Source organism: Branchiostoma belcheri, unplaced genomic scaffold (assembly GCF_001625305.1).
Source record: "Branchiostoma belcheri isolate BF01 breed outbred unplaced genomic scaffold, Haploidv18h27 scaffold116, whole genome shotgun sequence".
Classification (NCBI taxonomy): Eukaryota; Metazoa; Chordata; class Leptocardii; order Amphioxiformes; family Branchiostomatidae; genus Branchiostoma; species Branchiostoma belcheri.
Genome location: NW_017802558.1, coordinates 1,016,191 through 1,032,502, shown reverse-complemented (window position 1 = coordinate 1,032,502; position 16,312 = coordinate 1,016,191). Strand labels below are relative to the sequence as shown.

Here is a 16,312-nt window from a genome sequence, read left to right as displayed (position 1 = left end):
CTTTAACGTTAAAATAGGAAAAATCTTAGGATTTATTCCAAAGATCTCAATATTTTAGACGAAATCTTGAGATCTTATGAGACAATCTTGAGTATTTTCATGACAATCTCAAGATCTTTCAGAAAATCTTAAGATGAAAATGAAAGGTCTCAAGATCTTTCCAAGTTGTTTTCATAGCATCTCGAGATGCTTAAAAAAATCTCAAGATTACTTTATAAATCATGAGATCTTAAAAAAAATCTTGATATTTTTTAAAGCATCTCGAGATGATATGGCAAAATCTCAAGATGGTTTAAAAAATATCTTGAAAGATCTTGAGACCTTTCGTTTTCATCTTAAGATTTTCTGAAAGATCTTGAGATTGTCTCATAAGATCTCAAGATTTCGTCTAAAATATTGAGATCTTTGGAATAAATCCTGAGATTTTTCCATTTTTAACGAAGCGTGAAGACCCCCACTGGGGGTCATTATGATCCGCTATGTAACAGAGATGTTTTTGACAAAATATTGGATATGTACCTCTAAGCTGTGAACAGCCAGAGAGATTAGTCCAAAGTGCTCTGCTCATTCCAATAATAATCTGCTCGCTGTTTACCGTATTTACATATTAACTTTGCCAGGGAGACGTACTTCTGGTTGCCATGTATTATGTACAGTCCGTACGCTGTAAGCTTTTTAGTTGAAGTGGTTAAACATGAATTTGTGAATAAGGAAGGTAAACACGCATGAAGGGGAAGAACAAAAGACAGGAATACATGCACTGTATGGCATGGAAACAGGTATAAATGTGTTCTCATTAGGACTCACTCAATTTATATCTAAGGGTCAAGGATTTTAGTATTTACACATCCTACCACAGCGTGGAATGTACGCGTAAATATACACAGTTGAGGAAGACTTAGGTCCTATATGGAATGCTAAAAGCAAAAATTGCAACATGATGTAACCTAACACTAGTTACCATGGTGATAGACGTCTGGTTCAGGTCATTGGCCTTACTGGTTTGGAGAAGAAGAAGAAGGGGAGACAGAGCAAAAACAGTATGTTTTTCTTTGGTAAACATAAATATATTCCCATTAGGACTCACTCAATTTATTTAAGGGTCAAGGATTTTAGTATTTACACATCCTACCATAGCGTGGAATGTATGCACACCGTTGAGGAAAAGTTAGGTCCTATATTAAACTTGAAAGGCAACAGAATGGCAAGATTCTGCTATGCCAATGATACTGTCTTGCCAATTTGATATTGTCTTACAGCCACGCGTACAAAAAGATCTAGATTAGTCATCCTCTTCTTTCCATAACACACATAGCATGTTTGTAGGAATATAGCAAACTGTATTCCTTAGCTGACCAACTCCCCTGGCATGTTATCTTGTGGCCAAGTACTACTCTTTTCATCCACCTCAGAAGCCTGATAGAGGCTAACATTAACGGGACCAAAATATCCAAAGTGTTTGTGACTTTCTGTCTTTCGTCTAGCACCTTTGATAGTCTCTTGTACCCACAGTTGGAAGTGTTATCTGTCGAAAGTGCGGAACTTCAGCGTGTTTTTCAGCCTCTGGTAAGTGCTATTCACTACTCTGTAAATGGTGGGTACGCTTCCAACGTGGAGTAGAGTAGCAGAGTACCACGCACCTCACCACGCGGTAGGAGATTTTGAGAACGTTTTGCCAAGTAAGAAAACACTACACAGGCACTGCAGGCACTACACGGGCACTGCAAACACTTTGGCTGGCGTATATAGAGCCCAACACTTCGGGGAAGAGTCCTAAGCGTGCCACGTTGAACTCCATTTGTCATAATGTTTCTGAGCCCTACGACGTTTAGATGGTACTCGAAAAACGAGGAAAACGAGATCACAAATACTTCATCCTCGCTTCTCGACATTTAGTTATGAACATTTTAAGTTCCGCACTCGAACTTGTTCAACTGTGCCACTTTGAAATCATGCGGTAGGCCGCATGGTAATAGTGTGGGAACTTCGAGACAACATCCAGCTATGCGTTGAAAAGCTATGATAGACAGAGCACGAAAACCGATATCTAAGCAAACTTTAAGCAATAAGTAAAGCATTATTAAAGGGGAAAATATTTCAGTAGACTTTAAGACTTCGTAAAGGCCAATGCAAGGCAAATTCCGCCTTTCAGTCACCTTTCAGTGCTCTTAAATACGACGTAAATCTACTAGTAACTCATACCTTTACCCTTCCCTTACAAATCCGTAAATATAACCGGATAACATTCATTATTATTTACGCCTGTGAACACACATATGTTAGTATCAGCACATCATACAGTACAGCTAGTGTAAACATTTGTGTAAATTTTCAAGAGTGTATTTCTGCTCACGATCTTCCGCAAAAGTCTCATACTTTCAGCTCTGAGGTCTTGGTCATGGGTCGTTTAGAACTTGTTTCCTGCTTTTACATTATTATGCAGCATCACGAGTCTACGGTTTACATATGGCGTTGCATGGGGCAGCATAGTAATCTTGTGTACACAGCCAAGAACTTTTAAGTTAAAAGCTTTGTTATGACCAAAAAAACATTCAAGAAGAGGGTAATACATTTCTCAGATATTTCTCCGTCTCAAAGACATCCAAAACGATTTCAGGGCAGCAAGATTGGAAATATTCTGAATAAGGCAATCTTTGTGATTTTGACACATACTGCTTCACATTAGCACTGAGTCAGCATTCCATACTTTGGGCGTTTAAAACAGCAGAAACAAGCCCCAATATAATATCAGTCCTTAATTTTCTGAGTGGTACCTTATAAATCAGCCCGGGGCCCTTCCAGTAACCATTTTCCGTCAGAATTTTGGGGATTTTTGCTCCATGAGGGTCAATATACATTGGGACAGTGTGGTTTCAACTCAGTATGTAGGTAACGTTAATTGACTAGAATATTGACTTTGAAAAATCGGTTTTCCAAGCCCTAAAAACATACCTTTAAGAGTTTAAAAACACTGAACACTTACCAGGGAAAATACCCCTCATCGTCTAGGAAGCTATATCACAGCAGACCATAGCCGTCGTTCGTTAGGAATTTTGAAAACACGAACTACAGTGTATAACTGTCATGGAATGTTTACCGTTGTTTTTCTTTGAAAGACTGAGCCGATGGCAAGGAAACGTGCAGGTGATGAAGTATAAACACAGGGATCGTACAAAACTCAGCAGGAGACGACAAACAGTATCTGTTCGCTGGGGGATTAAAGGCATCCAGTGCAGTTTTCTGGGCTTGGAAATCCAATTCAGTATTCTAGTCACTTATCTACACACTAAGTTGAAACAACGCTGTCCCAATGTATATCGACATCCATGGAGCAAAAATGCCCAAAATTCTGACGAAATTAAAATTAAAAACGGTTACTGGAAGGACCTGGGCTGATTTTAAGGTACCACCCAGAAAATAAAGGACTAATCTTCGGGCTTGTTTTAAATGCCTTAAGTATGAAATACTGATTCAAATGTGCTAATGTGGGATAGTATGTGTAAATATCATACAGATTGCCTTTTCCAGAATATTTCAAGTTTTGCCGCCCTAAAATGGCATTGGATGTCATTTTACTACGGTACCATTAAACATACTGTATTATTGTAACGATGCAGTATTTCTGACCCAAAAAAAAATTAAGAAAAATTCTCTTTCCCATGTATTCAATTAAAGTTCTATGTATCAACATTTTTCTCGTTACTGTCTATTTCACAGAAACTGAAGAAAATAGGCACAGACTATCTTCGCTTTGTTGATATAGTTTCCTTATGATACAAACTTTTACATCATTTCACGTATTATACGAAATATTAGGAGGTCATATTACTTTTGCAGTGCAAACTCGCAGCGCACTTTAGTGGTCAAACCAGAAATAGCCCAACATATTTTAACTTCTTGACACAGCGCATATTAAAGATGACAACAACACTGATATGAAGGAAAGACAAAATTTTGTCTGTCAGCTGAACACGTATTAACGCTAATAGCCACATGTACTTGTTGATGTATTACCGACGGTGTGTCGGTGCGACGCAATCGCGTTCCTCCGTTTCCCGCCGGCCTTTGGACCCGTATTTCACATCAGACGACAAATGAGCGACGTTATCACTACCAGCATTCATCACCCGGGCAACGGGCGCCAGAACGCGCCCTCTGATTGGTCGGGACCCGACCTTCCGACTAAAGCATCTGCCCCAAACGTTTTTAGTGCCGACCCCTTTGAAATAACAAAACGCCGTTACGTTTACACAAGTCATTAGATCAAATTGACTCCAAGTAATGGTCGTAGAATATTATCAGCACGAGTTCTGTCATCCAACAAAAGGCTGCATTTGTCTCCATAATTGGTTCGTTGGAATGACTTGTGGACATATGAGATCTGCCGTCTGATAGAAGCAGGGAGGTTTGATAGCCACAATAGAACGCTCCGCGACAAATTTACAGTTCCTGTCTACTTCTCAAACAACGCTTAGCAATCTGCAGTCAAAGCGTTCTGGTTTATGAGGTTGTCGTAAAACCCAATCCTTGTCTTTGGATGAAGTGGGCTGTAAAATGGGTTTGCCATTATTAAACACAGGCAAATTGAAGCAATGGTGCTTCGATAGACCAACGCTATAGATGAAAGAAAACGAGTTGTACTTGGCCGTCTATAACTGTGAAACTGTTCGTCTGCTTTGAACCATTGAAAGTTAATGGAACCTATTTCCGCGACAACATGGTTTATGGTCATCGCAGAATTCTTAGTGCCGTTTCAAAAAAAATTGTCATGGAAACGCCACCATTTCGTGGGAAAATTTCACTTGTAATTATGTTTACCGAAAGAAACATTGTTTTTGCTACGTTTCCTCTTCTCTAAACCAAAAAGGTCAATGACCTGGACCAGACTGTCTGTTACCATGGTAACTAGTGTTGGGTTACATCATGTTGCAATTTTATAGTAGGAGGGATTTTGACTCCTGTCTGACCATATATATGAATGTGTTTGAGTAAGAATTAACAGAGCACACCATATGCGAAGGTAAACATGTATTTGCTTTGCAAATGTTACCTTTCTAGTAATTATAACGTTCTTTTCGAGACGAGATTAATATATTCGCATCAGGTCCGCGGTCCCTTTGAAACATTTTCCAATAAAATGATTGAATTTTCTTCGTGCCATTACATGGACAGTTACTGTGTATGACATTGCCCAATACACCGTTTGTTGCCAGGTCACCTAACAGTGCGCTCAACCGTCGCCCTGATACCAAGTTCCAAATGCAGTATGACTGTATGTGAAAATGACCCCGTTGAACCACAGAGCAATCATTATGGTATTTGACAGAGTCGCAAAGCAAATGTGTACAGAAATGTTGATAGGGTGCAGCTGCAAAGTCATGTGCAGCATATTTGGTTCAATGGAAAGTATCCCATGGATGGGCACAGGAAAGAAGGCAATGTAAAGCCCCTGTCAGACATTCAGAACACCCGAACACCAGCCGACCAAGGTTGGCTGAAGCCCCTGTCAGACATTCAGAACCTTCCCCCGAACACCAGCCGACCAAGGTTGGCTGAAGCCCCTGTCACACATTCAGAACCTTCCCCCGAACACCAGCCGACCAAGGTTGGCCGGAGTTCGGGAGCAGCCTGATCAGATTTTGGCCTTGCGTAGCTTTCGACACGAATCAAATCGAATATGAGTTGAATTTGAGGAACTTCACAGTTTTTCTTTGTTTTTTTGCTTCTCACTTACATGTACTTAATAAATAGTATAATACTAGTAAATGACTTCAACGTAACTTGATGACCAGTCCCACCGCTGGAGTGATTACTCTTGACAAGACAAAGGTTCAAACGTGCGTCCGTGTCCCAATTCCCCACTCTAGAGGGATGACAATGAACCCTATATGAGGTAATAATCCTAAAAATAAACATCTGTGATGTACGGTATGTACATTCTGGTGACTGGGCCTCCCCGCACAAAAGAAGTCATGTTTGTTGAGACATTGATTTTTACATGGGAAGAATGCCAAGAGTTGAAAAGGATTACGTGCAGAATTGCATCCGGATAGACTTACAAGAGGGACTTCAGGGCCATTATTGACTTAACATAAGGGGTAAACCAGCAACCATCGTAAGGTGGGGTGTGACAATACAAGGATTACGGGGGTCCAAAATCTAGAGGTCTCATCAAGACCTACCCACATACCAAATATCAAGACAACCCATATAAGTCTTCTCGAGTTATCGTGTTGACAGACAGACATACAGACACACAAACACACCAAAACCCCCGAAAACATTACCTTCTTGGCGAAGGTAATGAGGACGATTTTTTTATCCCGTTATTTCTTAGAGTCTATTATACCGGAGACTCAGAAAGTGTGAAGTTCTGAAGGATACAAGTAAAGCAGATAAAGTAGGGACCTCAGAGAGACAACTGCCATTCCAATCTATGTGATGGACAGCTTTAATGGACGATTTGCGTCACTTGTTAGTTAGAGTTGTTGATATGGCGCTATTATAGAAAATGAAGCTTATGCTCCAACCCACTCCAACAACTGCGGCAGTTTGTCTGGATAAAGCCGCGCTTGTCTTCTCTATTTCCGCCCATGAGAGGAAATGACTTTAACTACGTAAAATACGTACGTAACAAAAAATGGATGTAGTTCACTCTCACTCACTCACTCACTCACTCACTCAACCTGTATATATATATACCTGAAGTATAGTTTGTGTGCATTGTAAGTTATATTGAGAGTTTCCCGGTACCACATAAAGTTTGGAAACTCTGCAGCCTGGAGCTTGTAATACCGAGCTTTTCAGGCTCGTGACCTCACTTTTCTGCTTTTATAACCACTTTCAATGCATGTCCCTACTGCTTTCATGAAAGAATTCATTGCTATCACGTCAACTGCTGAAAAACTTTTGTATGTGCATCACAGTGCATGCGATCTTTATATAAGTTTCAAAGTTTCAAAGTTTCATAAGACGAATTATTCAGCCTTACATGTAAACGTTTCCAAATAAGTGCATGTGGCAACCGGGATAAAATACGATTGTTCTGCCAATGTAAGGGTTCTGTGAGGACGTAATTCCCAGACCGGCTTGTAAAGGAGATCCCATGCCGACTTGATCGACCGTTATACAAGAATGTAATAGCCCTGTTTCTGAAGACATCTGACGGCAACGCGTGGGTGTTATAGGCGGTAATAAATGGATCACAGCACAACATGGCAGCCGGAGATGGCACTTCGGGAAGACCTTTACATCACTTTGGCATTTCAAGTGGATTCGCAGCAGTCATTTCGATAGAAGAAATTGGTCTCTACGGTCTGTGATTCAGAAGGGAGGAGAGTAGGAGACGTCAGTGAGGTACAGACGTGACGCGGGTTACAGTATGTCTGATGTGAGGGGTTCAGCATCGTGTATTCATCAATTCTCAGAGACGCTGTCCTACATGTAAACACAATGTTGAAGACGAATTTCACTTCTTATTATTTTGTCCCACGCACAATGAAGAAAGGCTGACACTTATGAACATGATCTCACGTAACTCAAACCTTACTTTACCTACAACAAGCTCAGATACTTTTAATTTACTTATGTCATGTCCTGAACAAATATCCTTATATATAGGCCAATTCATATCTTCCGCTCTCCAGAAAAGAAACCATATCATCTCTGACACTTCGAATGGATGTTAATACTGTATCCATGTTCCATATATATTGTATAACTCATAGTACACAATTACAGCGTGGCGTCTAGAGTTAGTCATTTAGAAGTAGATTTTAGTATTGTTATTCTTGTCTATACTTGCCATACATTGTACCTGTTGCAATTGTTGCGCAATAAAGATTGATTGATTGATTGATTCATCAATTCTAATCTAGCTTCACATGGTAATTCCACGTTTGTCACCTTTACTTCTCATAAAATACTATATTGTTGTTTATTGCAGATTCATGCCCGAGGGCTAATTGCATACAGACATTGACAAGAAAAATGTGGTGATATAAGACTATTTGCTAACATGAAGTTCTACGTGTACGATATACTTATCGAACCTACTATCGCTACTTAAATCTAATAACGTTGGTATACATACAGGAAAAAAAAGTAAATATGCAATACATAAACAGGTAATAGGAACAAGGTAACTGCTATTCTAATATATTCTATTCTATCAAACTATTCTTGCCATGCTATTAGGGGGTTTGACTTCTTCTCAGGAGGCAGTGGGAGATGAATTGTCCGACTCTTTGAAAAATAAATGGGTTGGGAGACTTAAGCAATAATAATATAGTTTGGTGATTGTTGAGATATGAAAAAAATTGGGAAATATTGGCGACTACAAGATGTGTCTGGGTTACTGTCTATATCCCGACTGCATTCCTACTAGATCAAAAGATGTTTGATGTGATAAATTTCTTGGTAGCTTCTATAAGATAGTAAATATAATTATAATCTCGGTTGAATATTCTCATTAAAAACATCGCCGCCCTCGGTTGACCGCATCCTATCGCTACTGTCCAATTAAGCCACAGTCTCGCATACATTAGGCCACAGTAAGTAAATTGTATGGATGACATCCTCCGGACACTCACCAGTTTAAATAGCTCGGTATTACAATCTAGTCTCCATCAGACTCCTTTGCAGGCTGAATAAATAGTAGAAATCGGCTAAGGGGAACATCATTGGCCAGAGGAGTTGGCCGGCCATAGAGGGTCCAGCTTGCCTGCCGGAAAGCAAGCCGATTTCTACTATTTATTCAGCCTGCAAAGGAGTCTGGTGAAGCTGCAGAGTTTCCAAACTTAACGTGGTACCGGGAAACTTTCTCAATATAACTTGCATTGCGCACAAACCATACTTCATGTATCGTAGACAGGTTGAGTAAGTGAGAGTGAACAATATCCATTCTTTGTTATGTACGTAGGTTTTACGTAGTTGAAATCATTTTCCTCTCATGGGCGGAAATAGAGAGAAGACAAGCGTAGTTTTGTCCAGGCAAAGTTCTTGTTGGAATAGATCTGACGTAATGTTCATTTGTGTAGTGCCGCCATATCATCAACACTAACAAACAACTGACGCAAATCGTCCATTAAATAAAGCTGTCCAACACATCGATTGGCAGTTGTCTATCTCATGTCCCTACTTGTAACCTAATGTAACCTACCTTTATGCTGTTTGAGCTAGATGTATGATATAATAACCTATCTTTATACCAATACACACAAAACATACTTCATATATGAGTGAGAGTGAGCAACATAAATTGTTTGTTATGTACGTAGGTTTTACGTAGTTGAAGTCATTTTCCTCTCATAGGCGGAAATATTTAACACAAGCACAGTTATGTCCAGACAAACTGCTTGTTGGAGTGGGTTGGAGAATAATCTTCATTTTCTATAATAGCGCCATATCAACAACTGTAACTAACAAGTGACGCAAATCGACCATTAGATCTAGAGCTGTCCAACACATCGATTGGCAGTTGTCTAAAGTCCTTACTTATCTGGTGTACTTGTATCATCCAGAACTTTCTGAGTCTGTGGTAAATGGCGGGATTTATAAACAATAGACATTAAACATCATTCCTAACATGAAAGTTCATCTGAGTTGGTAAAATACATAATGAAATCAAATTATTCACCAACTCAAGAAAAATTTAATAACTCACACCATGAATTTTCGACCGAATCACTCGGTCTTCATCTTTCTGACCCACATGAGACGTCAGCATAGCACTATATATATAGGTATCATTTCTTGTTTAACAAAATTTGAATATGTAGGAACTTTGTTTTTTGCTCGCCTTGTTTTTTTTCGCCCTATCGTATTAGATTTGGAGTCTGCGGAGGATGTCGTCCATACAATTTACTTGCTGTGGCCTTACCATGGTTGTGGGAATTTCAGCTAGAGTTAGGGAGGCGAAATTGGAAGACATACCCGCACTCCCCTGGAACAAGGATTATGTAAATATTGTAACTTGAGCAGAATAAAGGACCAACGCAATTTTATAACAGAATGTGAACTGTATAGCAAATAGAGAAATGAACTGTATATGTTTATACAGAACCTATTCCCCTATTTCATACACTTGAGTACTGTAGAAAAATGTATATTCCTAATGCGACTAGACAAACCACCCATCGAAAAACAGATCTGTTCCTTTATTTTTACAATAACTGAAAAACGAGGAGAAGTTGAATTTATATAACGATAGTTAGTTACTTTTGTAGCTGTTAACTGTATCCATTCATCTTGTTTTGTTGTGACCTGTACTTAGCCAAGTGTGGCAAACATGTGCAATTAAGGTCGTCATTCATTCATATTCGTGGCTATGTGTGACATGGGCTTAACACTTTGGGAACAATGACTCCTACACTGGCGCCAGCGATCTGCGGATATAGATTAGTTACTCTGGAGTTCCGCCCAACCATCCCCATGACAAATTTGATGTCCTGGATGATATGAACAGTTTCCAACTCGGTGAAAATTAATCAACCGTGAAATAGCACCACAACCCTGTATAACCCAATCTGATCTGGTCCAATCTCATGTGATATAATCTAATCTAATCTAATCTAATCTAATACACGTCGGACCGATTACATTGCAAGGTACTATTGAATACGTATTCATCATAATATCACGAGTGATGAACGTGTGTACTGAGATGGTGGGGTCGTGTGGCGTGATGGTTGGGTGTTTGGCCCAGAACTCATAGGTCCTGGGTTCGAATCCACCAACACTGCCCTATGTTGTGCCCTTGAGAAAGTCACTTTAGACTACGTAGCTTCGGATAGGAGGTCCCGTGTTTGGGGAGAGCCACACCCCACGCACGTACGTGAAAGAAGCCACCACGCCTTTCCAACTGAAAAGAGTAGGGTCATGCCCCGTTGTGTGATGATCTATCATTCACTAAGGACTCTAGGAAGGAAATTTACACACACAAACTAAACCGACCTCAGATCGTATGATATGTAAGCAAACAAACATGGTATGTAACAAACAAACAAACAAACAAATATGGTAACAAACAAACAAACAAGCAATCTTAAGTAACTTCGTCACGAAACCAACCTCAGGTCGTATGCTAAGTAAACAAACAAACCTCAGGTCGTAGACAAACAAACAAACATGGTATGCAACAAACAAACAAACAAACAAACAAACAAGCACACAGAAATAACTTCGTAACTAAGGTTCTATTTGCCGCCGTGCTAGATTTATTGTAGGCCCCTTGATGGGTCTGGGGCTGGGAAAACAATCAAATCTATCTGATAAGCGGACATTTAGATGTTGGATAAAGACTTGATACACTTGCCGAATTATCCTATTAACGCCCTTGTACAGGCCAGCTGGTATCTGCTGAAGCTTTGCCCCAATTATGAAGAAAGTTTATTGCAAGTTCCTGCTCGTAGGCTACATGCAACATAAAAATAAAGGATTGAATGGATAACAATATTATAGTATGTGGCTACCGTAAGTACTAAACGCTTCATTCTAACTTACTGGGTTCGACTTCTTTTTCTGAAACAGTGGAAGATGAATGATCCCACTTTTTCTCCAATAATGGCTTGGCACGCCCCCAGAACCTCACTGCTACTCGCACATGTGTAATGGCCATCTCCTAGCAGATCTTCTCTTGGCAAAAATCGTAAGTCCCTCCGTTAACAAACTCTTAGCCGACGGTTAAAACGGTTCTGCCACCGAAAGATCTGCTTGGAGATTAACCAAACTCTAGATCTTGCATTATTAGCAGGCAGTTCATACAGTTTCGCCACGGAGAGATCTGCTTGGAGATTAGTATAATGACAAGGCGAGGCACTGCCCGGTTTTTGTAATAAGTTTTGCTTTTGACTATACCTAGATTACACATTGAACACTAGCTATATATAGACTTTTTCTAGTTGACCTATCTTTATGTCAACGTGAAGACATCCACTCATATCTTTGTAGGCGTGACTCTTAACATTCATTTTTACGAGTAATTCAATATTGATGATAAATGACCCAAAGCGAATTTGATTTATTGTTGCCATTTTCGTGCAATCACTTTCCAAGTTGGACGATGAAAAGGGTGCTAGAATCAACCAGCTAGGCGTTAGACACTTCTCCATGTTTAAAGGGGCATCATGTAACATTTTTAAACCCAAAATTTAAAATAATTCGTTTGATTAATATTCGTATGATTGAAATCATCTTCCACTTTTCGACATATTTAAACTTCATTCATATTTGTGCAATTATCACGCATTTTTATATTCATAGTCGGTGCTAAAACAGCCCACACGAGGCGCACTCAGTTTGTGGTACCACCACAAACTACCAGAATGTAAACAAACATGGCTGACAGCTGTGTTTCCAAATTTTAATGACTTCCTGAATGGCACATATTTGCAATTGGGTTGGGATGATTTAGCTTACTTTGTAAAACAATTACCAGAAAATTTACTTGATATCGTCCTAATGTTATATAAAGAAGCTTTAAAACATATTAGGCAACCAACACTAAAATGTGAAGTCTAGAGCCACAAAGCCATGCCATTATGTGTTTCTCTCCTATTCAGATCTTTAATACTAAATATTTTAAACAACCACCCCTGCAGTTCCAGAGCAAGTCGCTAGGGGGCCCAAACCCGTCACTTTATCCCCAGCACAAGAGCTACATGCCATCTAAATTTCGTGACTCTAGTTTGTCTAGATCATGAGATATAAAAACTGGAAGTTCTGCTGCAGTACCATACCGATAGGGGACCGAAATTATGATCATTTCGAGGCCTCATCAAGACCTACCCACCTGCCAAATATCAAGACAATCCACTTAAGCCTTCTCAACTTATCGTGCTTACAGACACACACACGAACACCTCTGAAAACATAACGTAAATAAAAATAAATGTATGAGATCGATTACAGAACATTTAGAACGATAGACAAGCCCGCAGCTGCCTTCGATGATAAACTACTGGAAACGTTGGCCCAACAAAAGCCTGGGGCATGAGAACAAAGCCACATGTCTGAACCCATAAACAAGCACTCACTGTGATAACATTTTACAACCGCTTCCTTCCGACATCCGTGTGCAGATGACCTATGTGATAACCCACCTTCCGTGACATACACGTCAATATTTTGTGTGCTTGTTGAAGGTTATTTAAGGTAGTATGATGTGAGACAAATAAGGACACGCGGCCACTTCATGTGTGATGAAATATACACCGAACCGAATTAGTGTCGTATCAGTTTTGGCGTTCGTTTGCTAATCGAGAAAGTAATTCAAATCCCTCTTAAAGGAGCATTATGTAACATTTTGGCACCAAAAATTGATTTTTCTTAAAGAATTATTCGTGTGATTATAACTTATGTCCTTTTTTCAATACATTTGTGCCATTATCTTACATTTCTGACGTCTCATTGTTGGCACTAAAGCAGCATACCTGAGTCGCACTCAGTTTGTGGTACCACCACTAACTACCAGAACGTAAACAAACATGGCATGTGTTATTATTGTTTTCCTCTATGTGCTAGCGTTCCTTTAATTGGCCGGTATTATTTGGATTCTTTCATTTGTGTATTCTGTTGTACTTCTGATTTGAATCCGTGGTATATGTTTTATCTTCTGTGTTATTGTTATATTTATTTGATATTTTGTAAAATGAATAATAACAAAAAGAAACAAGCATGACAATGGAGTAGAGTTGATTCAACTTAGCACGGATGGTAGTAAGTACGTACGTCCCAGCGGCATGCATGAACCTCCGGAGACCGAGTATTAAAAGCTTTAGATGGATGTGAGACTAAGCCGACCAGGTGTCCTCTTACCGCTATGCCGTGTCACATAGCATGAGGTATAGACATTATCTTCGGTTCAAGCCTTTGCCGCCCCCGAGGTACTATGAAATATGTTTAGGCCACACCTCCTTAATTTTATGGATGACATCCACGCGCGCATTGATTTGTGCCTGTCCTCTCTAAAAAATAGAAAAAAGATCACGTCCACGGGTACCGAGGCTCTAGCCTGGCTCTAGGCCTGGATAGTCCATGCTAGTTAGCGACAATACGAAGCCGGTGGTAACTCTGGCGGCACCCAGGCCACCGAAGCTCCACGACTCAAGGTCTCAGCACATACATTGTACGTACAGTGCCGATTCATAAGCTCCGCAAAAAGCCAGCATGTGCCGGCTTGTCATATACATCGCTATGTACTGACACAAATTCACAATACCAGCTTTGTATTCCTGTGCTGTGGTTTAGTAGCATTTTTATTTTGGGCCGGAATTTTTTTCATTCGTCCGCGCGCACTAGTTTGGGGGTCTTCAGAGGATGTCATTCATAAAATTAAGCCTTATCGATTTTTTAGTACACATGACACATGCGATTGAACGTTAATACATAACTGTTGACAGAGGATTATCTTTGGATTATTTTTTTGTCATGATCGATGGGAGGGATGTGTCGTCACAGCTGCCGCCTTTCATTTATTTCAGCCGCCGAGGCGGAAAAATTGTCAATTTTCTGGTACGCGGAGTATGACAGACACCGTGGCTGCCGTGTGACATGCACATGATACTAAATGTGTTATGGAGCAAGTTTAAACTGTAATTTCCGACACAGAAAAAATTCCAACACACAAAAAATTGACTGTACAATTCCAGTCAAAGAATGAGCAATTCGCCACTTCTGTGACGTCACATAATGCAGATGACACACGTGACTCGCAGTGGATCACATGGTGCAGTCTGTGGCGCCCCCCGTCTTTTTTGTGGGATGGATGTAACGCCCTGAATCCATTTCTTTTTGTTGTCTTTTTACATTTCAAACTTGCCAATGACTTCTACAAACACAGACGAACTACTTGTAATTATGGGATCGTGTGGCGCAAGGGCAGCGTGCGCCACTCGGAATCAAGAGGTCCCGGGTTCGAGTCCTGACATGCCACCGATCTTGTGCCCTTGGGAAAGGCACTTTACACGACTTTCCCCACTAGACTCAAGTGAAAATGAGTATTGTCTGTCCAATATTCGTATCTATGTGCGGGACACAACACCAGCAATAGCTGCATCTGTTCCGCGTGTATTGCACTGTTGCAATTTCAATAAATCAAATCAAATCAAATCAAATCAATTATAATTTGTGGCATAGTTTTGTAGCTTTCTTGAAATACGATCAGTTCGGTTCCCAACTTTCCCTATAGATCTAAAACAAAACAGGCTGTCGTCTCCACCTCGTAAAGACTTTGCTGTGAATTTACGACAAAAGAAATTGATGAAACAAGAAGATTAGTCATTTCCACACTCCAGAGGAGTTGGCCTATGTGAGTAGCAAAGTGTGTTACGGCTGAGTCACAGGATCGAGCAGACTCTATTCTTCACAGGATCGCTTTGTGTCCATACGTTATTTGCCGAGTAATGTTCAATCCTAAGGAGAGCGGTGGAGTAGCCTCCTGTGCAGGCCTCCGAGCGGTCTGGTTTTGTAGAATTGTTGAAGCGTTGTTTTGCCCGCCGTCGTCCAACCAACCAACCAACCAACCATCGTAGTAAGCGGGTTTGCCCTCCCATGCCCGGTTGGTTGTACGACGTTGGGTTGGTTGTACGATGGCCGGTTGGTTGTACGATGGCCGGTTGGTTGTACGACGGCCGGTTGGTTGTGCGATAGCCGATTGGTTGTACAATTGCCGGTTGGTTGTACGATAGCCGATTGGTTGTACAATTGCCGGTTGGTTGTACAATGGCCAGTTGGTTGTACGATGGCCAGTTGGTTGTACGATGGCCAGTTGGTTGTACGATGGCCAGTTGGTTGTACAATTGCCGGTTGGTTGTACGATGCCCGGTTGGCTGTACGGTGGCCGGCAAAATGCGTCAACAAGTCTACAAAACACACTCGCTCTCGGAGGCCTGCACAGGAGGCTAGCGGCGTTAGAGACTGCCGTGTCCCCGCCCAACCCCGCGAGGCTTTTAAGCGGACTACAGATCGTAATGCGATAATCCAGAATAAATCACCCTTTTAATGTTTAGAGTCGTATCAAATGCTGCTATAGAGTCAGCGACACATACACATAAAACAATGTTTGAAATATTTTACTACCAGGTCATTTAAGGCATCCAGTGCAATTTCAGGGCGGTAAATCTGGATTTTCAAAGTCGATTTTCTCTCATTCTCTTAATGTAGTAAGTTGAATCAATCCTATCCCGTAGCATACTGATATCTGTGAGGCAAAAATGCGATGTCACTGACGGAAACAGTTTCTTTTTTCATATCCTAGGCTGGTTCTAGCTATTTATGGGTGGTACCCAAAAATTAAGACAACACATTTGGTTTG

At 40.5% G+C, this 16,312-nt stretch overlaps 1 protein-coding gene across 2 annotated transcripts in view; it reads right to left on the bottom strand.

The window, feature by feature from the left end:
* The window catches only part of LOC109462432 (synaptotagmin-4-like), a 39,071-nt gene that overhangs the window by 5,766 nt on the left and 16,993 nt on the right, over window positions 1-16,312 (bottom strand). The window contains exon 1 of one of the 2 annotated variants that reach the window (XM_019758987.1): window positions 2,984-3,102. The exons of the other annotated variant lie outside the window; for it this stretch is intronic. Coding sequence (XP_019614546.1) covers window positions 2,984-3,002 — 19 coding nt within the window. The 5' untranslated portion in view covers window positions 3,003-3,102. Of the gene's footprint in view, window positions 1-2,983; window positions 3,103-16,312 lie in introns of those variants that run through there. 2 annotated transcript variants of the gene reach the window in all.